Below are 15,328 nucleotides of genomic sequence, written 5' to 3' on the forward strand. Positions count from 1 at the left end.
GAATAAAAAGAAAATAAAAAGAAACGCTGCGATGCAAATAGAAAAGTCACAATGGAAGTGAATTACTATTTATGTAGGGTATTTTTTTTATATGAGAGAGGAAGAAGAAGATGACGAAGAAGGGCAGAGAGGACTGCATTGTGTTTCTCACGGCCTGCCCTAGGTGGGGTTTGATCCCACAACTTCCCGCGCCGGAGGCGACGATGCTAACCTCTTCGCCGAGAGGTTGACAATTGCTTGGCAAGTTGGTTAGCGCGTCCTTTATGGGTGGAGTGAGTGCACATCCGTTACACAAGCACAAACTTAACACAAACTTAAAAAAAACAAAAAAACACACACATTATTTAGAGTAAATTTAGAGTATTGAATCATGGGATAGTAGCCCAATGAATCTAAGAATTAGTAAAGTGACATAAAGTAACTGTGCAAAAGTAGATGCTAAAAAAATGAACCTGAGTAATTTTACAGATGTTTTATTATCACAGATATGTCCAGGCTCAATTTGACCTTGAGGTAGAGACTGGAAAACTAATTATATTTTACTAATAGCCTGTGTCACAATTACACACTCCATCCAAATACAACTGTTTTTGGATCATTTTGATTTCACCCAGACCTTCACATTTCCCATTCAAATAAGATCATACAACGGAAATGAAGTGTGACTCCAACTGGAGCAGATATTTTACTAATGAAAAATATGCATGAACCCAAATTTGGGGCGGTGTGTGGCGCAGTGGTTAAGGTGTCCCCGGCTCGAATCCCCCGTCGGGCAGACCTTTCCTGCATGTCATTCCCCCTCTCTCTGCCTCCGCCTTTCCTGTCTATCTCACTATGTGCTGTCAAATAAAGGCAAAAACGCCAAAAAATATACTTTAAAAAAAGAAAAAAACATAAACCCAAATTTGTACGAGAAGAACAATGACTGACCCTGGGAATCATTTTAATTTGAATATTCTGCTTTTATTAGTAGTTTTATTTGGACTAGGTAAAAAAAAAATATATATATATATATATATTTTTAGAGAGAGAGAGAGTGAGAGCAGTGCTCCTCATGGTATCCTCACCTTGCACAACACAGCACCCTCATGTAAAGTGTCCTTAGGTTCGAACAATTGACCCACCAGTGGGTAAATGCCTTATAAATGTAAACAAGTCCTTTATTATTCCTATCAGTCTAAAAAGTCAACTGAGAGTCCAGTGTGTGGGTAGTGGCTGAAAAGAACGGGGGCCACCTGCAGTGAGAACTGTAACCTCAACACATGGAGCGGCTGCTCTACCAACTGAGCTAAACACCACCCCAATATTCTGTATTCTTTCCTACCGTTATAACAGCACCATAACAAACATGCTGCAGCTCAGTCTATAGCCAATGAAAAATCCCTGTCACTGATATACAGGTTTAAAAGCAGCACATTTACTTGATTTATTGATATTGGTCCTATCAGGCAATAGAAATAATACACATCAATGTTCCACAATACATTTATTTACATACAATGAATTATTAAAAAGCAACAATAATATAAAACTAAAGCTAAAAGCAAACATTTTTCTCTGAAAAAGCTTCCATGAATATTGAAATAAGAAAAGGAAATACAGCTTGAAAAAGGAAATGGGACAGGAAATCCACTTACTAATTCCCCATTTTTAAAAAGCATTTTCAAACACTTTTTATTTATTGAGGAGTCGATGAATGTATCATATAATTCTTATTATTCTTAATACATATTAAAACATTAAATCAAGGAAATGCTTTTACTTCTACGACAACCCTGCTCATCCATACCATCCAGACCAAATACCTGCCAGCAGTCAGTTTAATACGTTTATCAGACTCTTTGCCAACTCCTCTGATAACAGAACAGATAAAAACTACACTTTTCCAACAAACAGGATTGAGTGAAACTGCAGGCTTCAACTTGAACCCTGTTTGTTTTTTCAGACAATGCTTGTTTGTTTGTTGTTTGGAAAATTAAGTGTACCATTTTTGTTATGCAACGATGCTCATTTGCATTAATGTCCTCTGGCTTGACTGAATCCCAACTTTGATTTATTTAACACAGAAATTCTTGCTACAAAATGTCAGTTTTCAAGACTTGCAACATTAATTGATTTCAGCTAGACTGTTTTGACACATCAACAACATATCAACAGTGGTTTAAGACACTAGAGGCCCTCAGCCCCTTTCAAAAACAAGTAACAAGGTGTTTCAAAGGAGGTTAAATCGAAAGCAACTGGACTTAGTTATTTGTCTAGGAAGACGTTTCACCTGTCATCCAAGAGGCTTCATCAGTTCATGTAGCATCTGACCAGGCTGGGACTGGTCCAACAATCTGGTGTGTGGAGACTCACTATTTAAAGTCCCACTCCCGCGACCCTTTTCGCTCATTTTAAAACCAGCTCATTAGTAATGCACCGCTGGAGGGTGGGCGGAGATTGCGCTGCTCTGCACCCGCCCAGCCACCTCCTCGCACCCCACCCCCCGCTCGCTGACAGCTGGACATTGTACAATTACAGATTCAACGCATTTAGCGTAAAACTCCACACTGGGATTCGATCCCAGACTGGAACATAGTCCTTGCTCGCAGTGTAAACTGCTCTACCAGGTGAGCTATACCTGTTATACCTTAACAGCTACACCGAGCTGTCAAGGCTTTCACCTCTGAGCCAGATGCAGAGTGGGGCGGGAGCTTGTAGCACTAGTGCCCTCCCCTGGAGCTGTGACAAGTCAGCTCCAGTCTCCCTGAAACTGCCAGTTTGAGTCTGCCATTGGTTCACAGCAATTTGAAGGCAGAAAAACTCAGAAATGCAATTTTGCACTTCCTTTTCTCCTGATATGTGCTCTAACACAAGAAAAATGCCACAGGAACATGTGAAAAGCACGAAAAACACGATTTTCATGGGAGTGGTCTTTAACCTCTTGTGTGGGCGTTCACAAGGGTGATGATGTCACTGGTTCCCTTTTGTGCTCCAAGTGCCAACGACAGTTTAAATGACTGTCTTTGATGGAAAGTTGGTTTTGACTTCGTTAGTGCCCTATGTTGTTATAACATAATAAAGAAACCAACTTTCCATCAAAGGCAGTCATTTAAACGACTGTCGTTGGCACTTGGAGCACAAAAGGGAACCAGTGACATCATCACCCTTGTGAACGCCCACACAAGAGGTTAAATAGTGAGTCTCCACACCAGATGGTTGGACCAGTCCCAGCCTGGTCAGTTGCGTACATGAACTGATGAAGCCTCTTGGATGAGAGGTGAAACGTCTTCCTAGACAAATAACTAAGTCCAGTTGCTTTCGATTTAACCTTGACCTGGAAAAATGAGAATATGCACCGGCTTAAGTAACAAGGTGCTGTACAACAACAGAAATAAAACAAGTCAAGTACAATTTCCTGGCAACGACATAATAAAACCACCAAGAGAAATAAAATTGGACTTAAAAATTTAAAATCATCCACCCACAACAAAGTAATCATACAACAATAATAAAACAAAATTAAGAGAAGGCTAATCGATAAAACGAGATTTAAAAGAAGCCACTGAGATCGTCGATAAGGCATCACTACATCATTCAGTGCGTTTACATGACACTTGAAAAAAATGAATTATTGCCTTAATCCGAATATAACAGGACAACTGAAGTGCATGTAAACATGTATAGAACACTTTAAAAACAGCCACTGCTGGAACAAAGTGCTGTACATGAATAAAAATAGAACGTTAGTCTGACTAATATCGGAGTTCTCCAACTCCGATTAAGACACCCAGATAATGCGATTGGAAATTGATTTTCTTCAGTATGTATACGCCTAAATCGGAGTTAAACTGGACAATGCATGTGCGCATGCTCCACAACAGTAGAGACGGCACAAAGTGGACCAGAGAAGCCGCCCGAACCCGGCAAAGTGAAGAAAAAAACAGCATCAATGCCGATTCAGTGCATTTCACACAGTTCGACCAGTGGATGCATGTGATTTATAAAAAAGAAAAGAAAGGAGAAAAAAAGGAAGCCTGTGGACCGTCATTTGTATCCTATTCTCAGCCCGAACCCATCTGGTTGGGGACTGTAGTTGAGAATCTATTAAAAGGTACAACAAGGAGTTTTGGAAAGCAAAGTGTTTTCACACTACATTTCCGACAGTTCGAAGACGATCAGATACCGTCGTAGTTTCGACCATAAACAGTGACTCGACATGGTTATTCCCATGACCCGCCGGGCAGCGTCCAGGAAACCGAAAGTAGGAAATGCTGGGCGAGCCGACCACTAAATAATAATATCAAAATAACTATAAAGACAAAACGATATATTTATCGAAAATGGACCCAAGTGTGGGTAACGTAGATTCATCCATTAATATGAGACTTTTTTATAACAAAATACAAACTCCTCGTTGTCCCTTTAAGCTTATGAAGTTGTTTATATTTGTTTTTTTGCTTGTGACAGAAAAGTCAAGAGGACAGGGGGCCGTATTAACAAGCTGAAACGGGGGCGGACACTGTCGGTTATTCGGTTTTCTTTGCTGCATGTAAACTGGGACAAGGACAGAAGTCCGTCGAGACGCTCCAATCAAGCTATGAGCATAGCTCGATTAAAGCCTAGTTTATGCTTCCGCGTCGTGTAGACGGCGTAACTACGGTGTAGACCCGATGCCATCGTTGAGCATTCGAAGTTCTGCGTCGAGGGAACGCGTTGCTTCCGGTCACAGTAAACAATGGCAACTGAAAAACAAACACTTTTATTGCAAATGTTGTAGCGCAGGCGACTAAGAAGACGTTTGCGGAGGTGGTCTGTCCGACCAGTCGAGGCTGAGAACGGGTGAATTACCACACTGACGTTCTGAGCGGACCAATCACAGTCCTTGCGGTTCGCATTGCCGCGACGCGCAGCCAGGATTTTTTGGAGGTGCACGTCAGGCTACGGCGTAGGGTCCGCGTCGACGCCGTAGCTACGCCGTCGCCGCAACGCAGAAGCATAAACCAGACTTAAGCTGTGCATGTAAACGTAGCTCTACTGGCATTGGACAAACTCTTAGTTTGTGCATCATTTTAGCTTAGAGTCTGTGTGTGCTACATGAGAATAGACCACTGATCAAAGTGAAATATGTCAGTGACAGGAGGACGGACCGGGGAGTCATGTCCTCCTCCAGCTTCCTTTCTGCTGCTTCTTCATGGGCCTGAAACAGAGACAAGAAAAAAACACAGGTGTGAGCAACATCACCGTCATCGGAAAAAAACAACACAACTTGGAGTCAGCCTTTAGTGAAAAAAACAAACAGTGGATTAATCAAAATCAATTACCTAAATTGGTTTGAATAAATGTGCAATTTTTCAATTTGCAATAACAAAATATGAAAACTGAGGAGGACTGAACGCTGTATATTTAATGCAGGGTGGTGAAATAGCAAAAATGACAAAGCATTTCCAGCGACTCAACAGTTTCTGCAGTAGATATCTACCGGTATTTATAATTTTAAAAAAGTGTGGCACAAGGTCTTTACGTCACATGTTTACTGTGCACCACATACACAAACAGTAGTTACTACAGCAGCACAACTAAACCTTTCTACAACACAACACATACCTAGAAGAAGAGGTGCTCTGGCCGCATTTTGCTCTGGTCCGTCTCTTTTTGGCTGCAGCCTGACGTTTGTCACGCTGCACGATGTACTCAATAGCGTCGTCCATTCTGTTCCTGCTGCAGGATGTTTTCTTTCCCCGCAGGAATTCAACATAGCTGCGTAAAGAGGGTGAAGCAGTGGCCTTTAATCCCTGACGTACCAACACCCACATCTAGTGCAATTCACTTTTGATGACTCAACTTTATCATACCTGATTTTATCTTTATCCTTGGACTCGTACAGATCCTTCAGTCTCTCAGATCTGTATTTACCGAAGCCAACAAGAGCCACTCCTGACTGTCTTGGCTGCTGGGATTCCTCTTTGGCTGTCTCATACACGCATTCAGATCTGACTTCTTTCAAAACCTCAGGGTAGAATTTCCCATACTGAGTCAAGGAATCCTTCAAAAAAAAAAAAAAAGAGTCTGTTACATCTAAAGCTGCAATTCAATTACCTAAACACTAAATTCACATACATATGATCTGAAAATACAAATGTAACAATGGAAGAAAACAGTTGAAAGAGTTAAAGACACCATATCACACATTTTTGACATAATGTCAAAAGATGAAAGCAAGTGTATTTATAAACCTGTATACACGCAAATCTTTTTTTTTTTTTAAACTGTGGCTGTTTTTTTATTACTTTACCCGTGCATGGTATTGTTGTATTGTCACAATAGTTGACAGGAGAGGTGCAATTAATAAGCCTTGCACTCAGTTCTTGTTCTTTTGTAATAGCATCGTAAACCAGCAAATAAATAGAGAATAGAGAAATCCCCAGGGCACAAAACAAAAAAACAGCTATTAAAAAGGTTGTCTGACCACTTAATTTGCAAGCGCCAAAACATTTCAACCTCCAAGGTCTTTAACTGTGTTGGTCAATATGAAAAAAAAATTTCTTTATGAAAATCATGAAACACCAGTTTAATTTCCTTTATTTTCTCTATAATATGTCTCCTCTGGTGCTTATAGTCTTTACATGATACCAATGTTTCCTTTTTAAATACACTTCACCTTAGGAAATATGTGTTACTTTCTGTCATATGATAATATCTGATTATAGGTGGAGCTGTCATTTTCTATGTGTTTGTAGGGGGTTAGGGTTAGGGTATAGGGATACCTATAAAGAAAGCTGTTTGTTCGCATTTGCCTCATGAAGACCTACTGAGGTAAAACATTCGCATCAACATATTTGACTTTAAAATTTCAAAGTAGATTTGTTTTTACCTTGTTGGACATCAGTGGGTCCTGGCGGCTGTTTCGCTGACGGTCTAGCTGGTGTTGAGCCAACACCCTGGCTGCGTAGCTCACATCATTCTCCAGCAGCCATTTGAAGGTTTTATCTCTGTACTGGCCAAACTGCATGGTGTACCTGCTCAGAATCAGCCTGTCTTTGGAAGAGTCCCCGCCCTCAGCAAGGACGCGGGCCTTTGCTTCAGCCGCCACCTCCTCTGGCGTCTTGGGAGGGGGACCACCTGCAGCTGCTAAAGGCCTCTTACCAGCCTGAGCCTCCCGTGAAGGACTTAGGTCCAACTCGCCTTGTGAATTCTTGCGGAAGGTAGGGTCCCCGTTCTGAAAATTAAAATATCAACAATGTGATTGTCATTTGTAATGAGGCCACATCTTAAAGTACAAAAAGTACCAAAAGTTCAACTTACATCCACACAGGCTTTGGTTTTTGATTCTGTGGAGAAAGATGAGAGGATGATTAAAACCTGACACAGGAGAGTTCATAAAAGTGCATCATACAGTGAGCCCACCAACGTTAACACTGCTCACCTGCGAGAAATATTAGAAATATCTGCAACAATGCTTTTAAAACATTTATTCAGGATCACATTTGCTCCCCATTAAGTAATGGAATAAAATATTGTCAAAAGGTGTTTTGGTGCAGTGGAATCACAGGTAAGCTGTTACTAAACTTTAAATATACATGGAATTGAGTCCAGTTATGTAAATTACACGTCTGCTTCGCAAAACCTTTCTATGCAAATAATGAATAGGCTACACTGTGCACACTTTTGGAGGAAGTTGTGGTGAAAACTTCTGCTCCAGCTGAATGACCAAAGGTCACAGCAGCTGCCTCAAAACTTAAACAGATAATCCACCCCTCTCTCTAAATTATGGTTTAACAAGTAGGCCTACACATATTGTTTCTGACACAATCTTACATCTACACAAATACCATAAATGATTCAAAATTGATTGTATTTTCAGACTTAACATTTTAGATTCACATTTAAAAGGAAATGAATGGTTAAACAAATAATGTGGGAGTCCTGGAAAATGACAGATAAAAACACACAAGGAATGATTTGATATAAATTTATGTAAATAAATGAGATTTGGTCAGGTCAATTTGTGTTGTGTGTATTCTGCTCTGAGAACTGTGTTTTTTTTAGAATTGTTTAACAGCATAACTGGCATTGTAAAAACATGATCAGTTAGTTTACACAACTTGGTTAGGGCGGGCATCATATTTTGATATTCATCCATATCAATTAATCATGCATAAAAGTCTCATACACTGGGAGAAAAGAGAAGAATTGGGGGTCTGGGGGAGGCGAAATTTAAGGACGTGAGTAGGCTAAACATTAGGCCTACATGCACGAGACCCTAAAATTATGATTTTTACTATAATAACAGTTACGGTAAGTAACGCACGGTTGGCTGTTTAGGACAACTTTCCTGTAGGCTATAGTACTTTTTGAATGGCGAGTTTCTACGAAGTTGTGATTTATGATGGCATTACCCCCCCCCCCCCCCCCAAGTAGCTAAGTCTTCTCTGAGTAGCCTACTTATATGCATTATTCCCTTTGACGGTTTCTATATGTGCTAATGTAGATGCAAATTCTCTGTCTCCACTGTGACAGCACACTGGAGGAGCAGTCCTGCATGCGTTCATCTCCACCGACTGGATTCATTTCTTGCCTTAAGCAGCGTCGGAACTCACCTAGTGTGTTTACCAGCTGGTTACATTGTATCTGCCGCAGTGTTTCCAGAGCCACTTCAAGAGCTCCGTGCTCGGTGAACCTTTTAACCAACACGTCCGTGACCTCCAGGACAGTTTTATCCTCAAGATCTCTCTTACTGACCCGCTGCTCCCCCCTACGGTCCCGCAGCACGAAGCAGAATCTATCGAAGTCGTCTTTACTCAAATCACCCAGCGTCTCCGCTATAGCAATGCGGATTGTTAGGGGAGCCATGTTCGTATTGCGCGCGGTTAATATAATACATCCATGGATTAGGCGCCTTTATGGCACTTCCGCCTCCTCCTCCTTCCTCTTCTCGTGTCAGGCTGTACTGCCCTCCACAGGTTATAAACAGAACTTTTTTTTTTCAATCTCAATTTTTATTGACAAAATCCGGCATTACATAGACAAAATTCAAAATATTTCTGTCAACATGTGGCCAAAATGACCAAGCAAACAATACATAAATAACCACCAACAACCATACCACCCAGAAAATAAGGTGATAGAATGAACAAAAACAACAACAACATATAGCTACAAATGAAATAGGAAAATACACAGTCAGAGTTCGTCTAGAATTAAAGTAGTTAAACTTTCATAAACACATAAGGCTTGTAAATTAAAAGCAGTTGTGTGCTGTTTGAAAATCTACATCTATGGATAAAATATTTCGCCAAAAATAATTAAAGTGCTATAAACAGAACTAATTAGCCTAACTAAATTTTCTCATACAACCCAGCAGAGTGCATGAATTTCAACACTGCCCTCCCAAAGGAGTCTGATTTTTCCCCTAATGCAAAGATTCCTCCTCCTACTTCTCATGGATGTCAGATCCATGCTCCTTCTACACTAAACTATATTGAAAAGTCAGATAGTACAGTAACAGAACATTAATATAGCTTAGCCTACATGATTTGATTTGATTTATTTAGCACAGTTACAATAGTACAATACCTGGGGGGTTCTGTTACGGTACCTACCCTTCACAGGAATATAGAGATGGAGGATGCATTACAATTTTTGAGGGCTAACAGTTCACACTGCCGTGGAAATTCTTTGCTGTTTGCTGTTGGTGAGTAATGAAATAGAGACTTCTGCAGGTCGACAAGTTTTTATTTCCTTGTAAGGAAAGGTTAGTCTTCACCCGAGCAGTGATGGAAACCTAAACAATAGGTACCTTATAATAAACTGGACTGGAGGAAGAACACTGATGCCCTACAAGAAGGGCCAGGGCCTCGATCTTTTTTCTGAGGCGGCTCTGGCCCTTCAGGACTATGCTCAGGATGTTTTATGAGTCTGTGGTAGCCAGTCATCCTCTATGCTGTGGTGCGCTGGGGCAGCAAGCTGAGGGTAGCGGACGCCAACAGACTCAACAGACTGATCCACAAGGCCAGTGACATTGTGGGGGTGAAGATGGACTCTCTGACGGTGGTGTCAGAGAGGAGAATGCTTCACAAGGTGAAAGCCATCCTGGACAATGTGTCCAACCCGCTCCATGACGTGCCGGTCAGACTGATCGCACCACGATGCACCACAGAGCGACACAGGAAATCATTCCTGCCTGTGGCAGCCTGTGCCCAACTCCTCACTCTGAGTGTCAGACACTCTGAGTCAGTGGGCTGGCCCCCAAACTAACTCTTGAGCAAATTCCTTCTGTGCAATAATCCATATTAATGCCACACTTATGTGCAATAGTGCAACAACTCCTGTCCATGTTTGTAGCTACTTGTACATTTTTATATTTTATATATACTATATACGTATATATATACTGTATATATATATTTATATATATACATATTTATACTTCTTTCTTTTATATTTCTTGACTACTTTGCTCTTTTAACTTGTACACTTTGAGTTGGAGATGTTGTAACAAAAAGAAATTTCCCCTTGGGGATCTGATTCTGATTCTGAGAGACGCCCCCTGTCTTCTACAGGGGTCAGCCCATTCTCTCTGGGGAGTGTTTTCACACTCTTTTGTCTGCTGCAGGTATCGGCACCGACCCCCGAGGGTGTGTTTCACACCTGGGTATCCTGGTTTTACAAATGGTTAAGGAACGAAAGGAGACCTAATATCTTGGGTGAAAAGCAGGGTGTAGGGACATCTGATTGAAAAATAGAAAGATTGAAATTTACCATTACAGCACTTCCGACGCCGACGGCTTTGGCCGACGAGTCTGTCGCCTCTCATCGGGAAAAAGGAAAAAGTGAAACACACTGCCCCGACTGCCGACCAGAGCGACTGAGTGGCGAGGACTCCCCCATAGAAATACAGACCCATACAGACCAGGGGCAGCCCTGCTCACTTTTCATTCAAACAAACTAATGCCACTGCCACAGTTAATTTCATCAATGAGACCAACATTAAAGCAGATATCAGTGGAATGTTTTTGTTAATATAAGTCCTAAATAGTCCTATTTTCCGTCAGCAATCACTTACATGAAGTATTTCAGCCTAAACACGAGTCTCTCCGTCACTCTGCTCTGCTGTAACCCGAGGAGAAAATTTTCCTTGTGGGATACAAGTGTTATCCAATGAGGGGAGAGAACGGCATGAAGGGCTGTGTGTGCAGCCAAGGGATGCGCGTGAATGTGGTGACGTAGCACGAGGACCAATTGATGCCTGACAAGGGCGGGGGCTGCTAACTCATGGTGCGTTCAAGGAAACTCGTACTTTGTGTTTTTCCTTCCTGTGAAGTCATACCAGTTCGATCTGGTACGAGTTCACGGGTCGGAAGTTACGAGTGGCCGTTATAGGGAACTTTCACAGACAACAGGACGGTAAAAACACGAGCTACGGGTTACCTGGAACGCTACCAAGTCGTAGTTGTGACTTGAAGCTGTAACTTACGGTTTCAAAAGCCTGCCTTGAACACAGCATTAGCCGAAACGGCCGTGCCGATGATATCTGCTTTAATCTCCCAAAAACAATTTAACCAGCCACGTGTTAACAGCGCTAAAGCCGAAATTAAAACAGTTTTTAGCAGCTTACTGCCGTGGCTCGGTTGCCACGAATTGGCTATCGCCAATGAATGAAAAGTGAGCAGGGCTGCCCCTGGTCTGTATGGGTCTGTATTTCTATGGGGGAGTCCTCGCCACTCAGTCGCTCTGGTCGGCAGTCGGGGCAGTGTGTTTCACTTTTTCCTTTTTCCCGATGAGAAGCGACAGACTCGTCGGCCAAAGCCGTCGGCGTCGGGAAGCGTCGTGGCAGTGTGTTCCTGGCTTAATGTGTTGCTCTCGTAGGCTGCCATCTGATCCCTGTCAGTATTTTTAGTTTATCAGTGGCCACTCAAAGAATACCGACAGCATTTGAGAAACTGATGTGCACTATCTCTGGGAAATACATTTTGATGATGATGTCTATTAAAATTTGGAAGAACTGCAGTACTGCAAATTAAATGCTAATGATAAACAAAATTATTGCATGCAATAATTGAAACCGTTATTGTTCTGAAATCAGAACAATAATTTGACACTAAGGAAACATCCCAAAGCTATTGTTTAATGATAATTTGGGAATACAATTCAGCCAACATTTACTGTATATCCCATGAGAAAAAAAAGGGAGAAATTGATTTTTCATTTTATAGCCATTACATTGATCATGATTACAAACAAACCTAATTGTGAAAGTCAATCGATCCATTAAACTAAACTGCACTTACGCTGTTTTATGTATTTATAGCAGTTAAAAAAACAAATAAAAAATTGATCACTACATTTCATTCCTACACCACCTCACATTGTTTTTGCATTAATAGTGATTTAAGATATTAATTGAACATTACATTAACACCTGACATGCGTATAACAATCCAAGTTAATTCATTAATTACTTTACCACAGAGTTTCATACCTACATCAATTTAATTCGTTTTATAAATTGCAATGTCAGATAAATTATTAATTAAGTCTTTACCTCACTTAAAGCAGAAGTAAGTGGTCCGGTCGTTTTCGCTAATGCTGCGTTCCAGGCAGGCTTTTGAAATCGTAAATTACAGCTTCAAGTCACAACTTACGACTTTGTAGCGTTCCAGGCAACCCACTCGTGTTTTTCCGACCTGTTTTACCGGTGAAAGTCACTATAACGGCCACTCGTAACTTCCGACCCGTGAACTCGTACCAGATCGAATTGGTACCACTTCACGGTCGGAAAAATACGAGTTTCCTTGAACGCACCATAACAGTCCTCGTCCCTACGTCGCCACATTCACGGCGTCCCTTGGCTGCACACACAGCCCTGCATGCCGTTCTCTCTCCTCATTGGATAAAAACTGTAGGATACGATAAATGTTTTCTCCTCGGCTCAGAGCAGAGCAGAGGGACTGACAGACCCGTGTTTCGGTCCAAACACTCTATGTAAGTGATTGCTGTCGGAAGATATAACTATTTAAGACTTATATTAACACAAATATATCACTTACTTCTGCTTTAACTGATTAATTAATTTACTACTTCAAATTTATTTTTCAAAATCCAACAAAAACAACAACAACAACAACAACAACAATGGGTGTCTTTGCTGTGAGAAGATTCCTCTGGACCACTGACGAAAACCGTGACATTTGACTCCATGGAAATCATTGAAGAGGAACCACAAATAAAGCAACATGAACAAGGAAAAAGATCCTTACCCCTGCAACATGGGACAACTGAAGGAATGGATCATCAAAAGACTGGATGCCACCGAAACAGCAGCGGGACTAAATGGGACGGACACTAGGAACAACGTGGAGAAAGAATGGAAAAGATGGACAGAACAAGGACTCCTGACTGCTGACCCAGATGCTGGACTTCCCAACTCAGCCACCATCATGTGCATATCAGTCGGAGCAACATCAGCCTACACACAGGCCAAGACCAAATGGGAACAAGAAGGAAAGCATCTGTGGGGAAAAAGGTCTGTGGACAAAACAAAGAAAAAAATCAATGATGACCACAGCGATCTGCAACTACATGAGAGAAGCAAGAGAAGCGGAGATCTATGACAAAAAATCTACAGAAGACAAAGACAAAGTCACAGACGAGAAGAACAACATGAAGGCGACCTCTGCCCCCCACATGTATCCCATCCTACCGGATGCAGGATATGTCTCAACTGCTCCCCCACCCTGCCCGGACCACCAACGCAAGCACCTACTCTGCCCCCCTCCCAGACTCCTCCCACTCACACTTACCTGTATCCCCCACCTCAACCCTACACTCTGCCAGGTCCACCAGCGCAGGCTTACACCCATCCATATCCACCACCCCCATACTACACTCTCCTATACCCTCCACCTCCACCACCCCAGACCCCCATGGCCCCTCAACCACCACCTTCAACATCCCAACCCCAGCAACCTCAAGCGCACCAAAATCGAGGAATGATGAGAGGTAGAAGAGGATCTTACCGAGGAAGAGGAGGCCCACACTCACGCTCACATTCCCATTGCCACGGCTGTGGAGGATTCGGACACTGGATCAGAGAATGCCCAAGTGGATTTCAAGCCCAAAATTCAGGAGAAAACCAAGCCCAAAACGCCCACCAAATGCCACAGTGATGGGTTCCTGAGTATAACACAAGTCAGTCGAATCCACCAGCGGCCGAGTCAATGGTGACTTGCGAAATACATCGTGAGAAGTATGATCTGATGGCTGACACTGGAGCTGCAGTGTCACATATCATCACCTCCCTCCCCCTCTCCTCAAAAGTTCGGATTCCAAACACTGCAGCATCGATTTCTGTATGCACCAGACTGCCCTGTGAACCTGCTAAAAAGAGACCTCCTAGTGAAGCTGGGCCTTACTATACAATGCGCTGATGACGTTCTCATCATTCATCCCTCTTCAACAACCCCCACGCCACACCTCAGGATCCTCTACATGGCCCCATCACAGGAACTCACAGACAAACTCACACAAGTGTTCTGGTCACGACTGACATCCACCGGAGAAAAGACTCCACACGTCCAATACGCCTATATGGAATGGAAACCCTGGATACAGTCTCAACTCACACTCTCTGAACCCTCTGACCCTCTACACTGCACCTACAACGTCATAACTACTCCTGATGAAGAGTACACACAGGCTTGGACTGAAGACATAGAGGGAGGAACTGAATCTCTGGAGATCGGAGACATCTACTTTGGAAAGGAGGGTGTGGCAGCGTACTGTAAACTCACGCAAGAACAACTCACCTGGTACGCTCTGGACACTGACTCCGCCCCTCACGTCACTCTGGCCATTGGACAGGGCCACCACGCCAAGTCTCTGGGCCCAATGATAAAAAAGAGCACTGAACCTCGACTAGACACCGTCTCCCTTTCCCCACCTCTACAGAAATGAAGACGGCAACATGTGGAGACTCACGTTCTCAAGCATTGAAAAAGGAATCTTGGAAGACTCAGGAACTCCCCAGACAATATGGATCTGACTCTGTGGATCACCATGACACGCCCACACTGTTGGCACACATCCCACCATCACTTTGGACATCAGGGCCTTATGATGTTGGTCTCATCACGACACACCCTGTTGATGTTAAGCCCCTGCCAAACCAACGCCCCGTATGGAGACCTCAGTATCGTCTGAAACCAGAGCAAGACAAGGGAATTTCGGACACGATTGAAAGACTCCTACAAGCAGGTGTGTTGGTCCCCTGTCACTCAAAATGGAACACGCCCATCCTACCTGTCAAGAAGGGTGAAGGAAAGGGTTGGAGAATGGTACAAGACTTCAG

General features: G+C 42.6%; 3 protein-coding genes across 3 annotated transcripts in view; 1 reads left to right on the forward strand and 2 right to left on the reverse strand.

Moving 5' to 3' along the window:
- LOC146973858 (core histone macro-H2A.2-like) overlaps positions 1-15,328 on the reverse strand; it is a 248,522-nt gene that overhangs the window by 207,849 nt on the left and 25,345 nt on the right. The gene's annotated exons all lie outside the window — the stretch shown is intronic.
- The window catches only part of gbf1 (golgi brefeldin A resistant guanine nucleotide exchange factor 1), a 126,459-nt gene that overhangs the window by 104,032 nt on the left and 7,099 nt on the right, over positions 1-15,328 (forward strand).
- On the reverse strand, positions 5,008-8,832 carry LOC146973864 (uncharacterized). The gene is made up of 6 exons (XM_085799097.1): positions 8,580-8,832; positions 7,285-7,310; positions 6,854-7,198; positions 5,835-6,025; positions 5,587-5,739; positions 5,008-5,179 (listed from the first exon to the last, which is right to left on the reverse strand). Exons 1-6 carry the CDS (start codon positions 8,830-8,832, stop codon positions 5,137-5,139), a joined length of 1,011 nt encoding a protein of 336 aa, XP_085655223.1. The 3' UTR covers positions 5,008-5,136.

This window comes from Trachurus japonicus, chromosome 15 (assembly GCF_045865225.1).
Source record: "Trachurus japonicus isolate A0001 chromosome 15, Traja_1.0".
Lineage (NCBI taxonomy): Eukaryota > Metazoa > Chordata > Actinopteri > Carangiformes > Carangidae > Trachurus > Trachurus japonicus.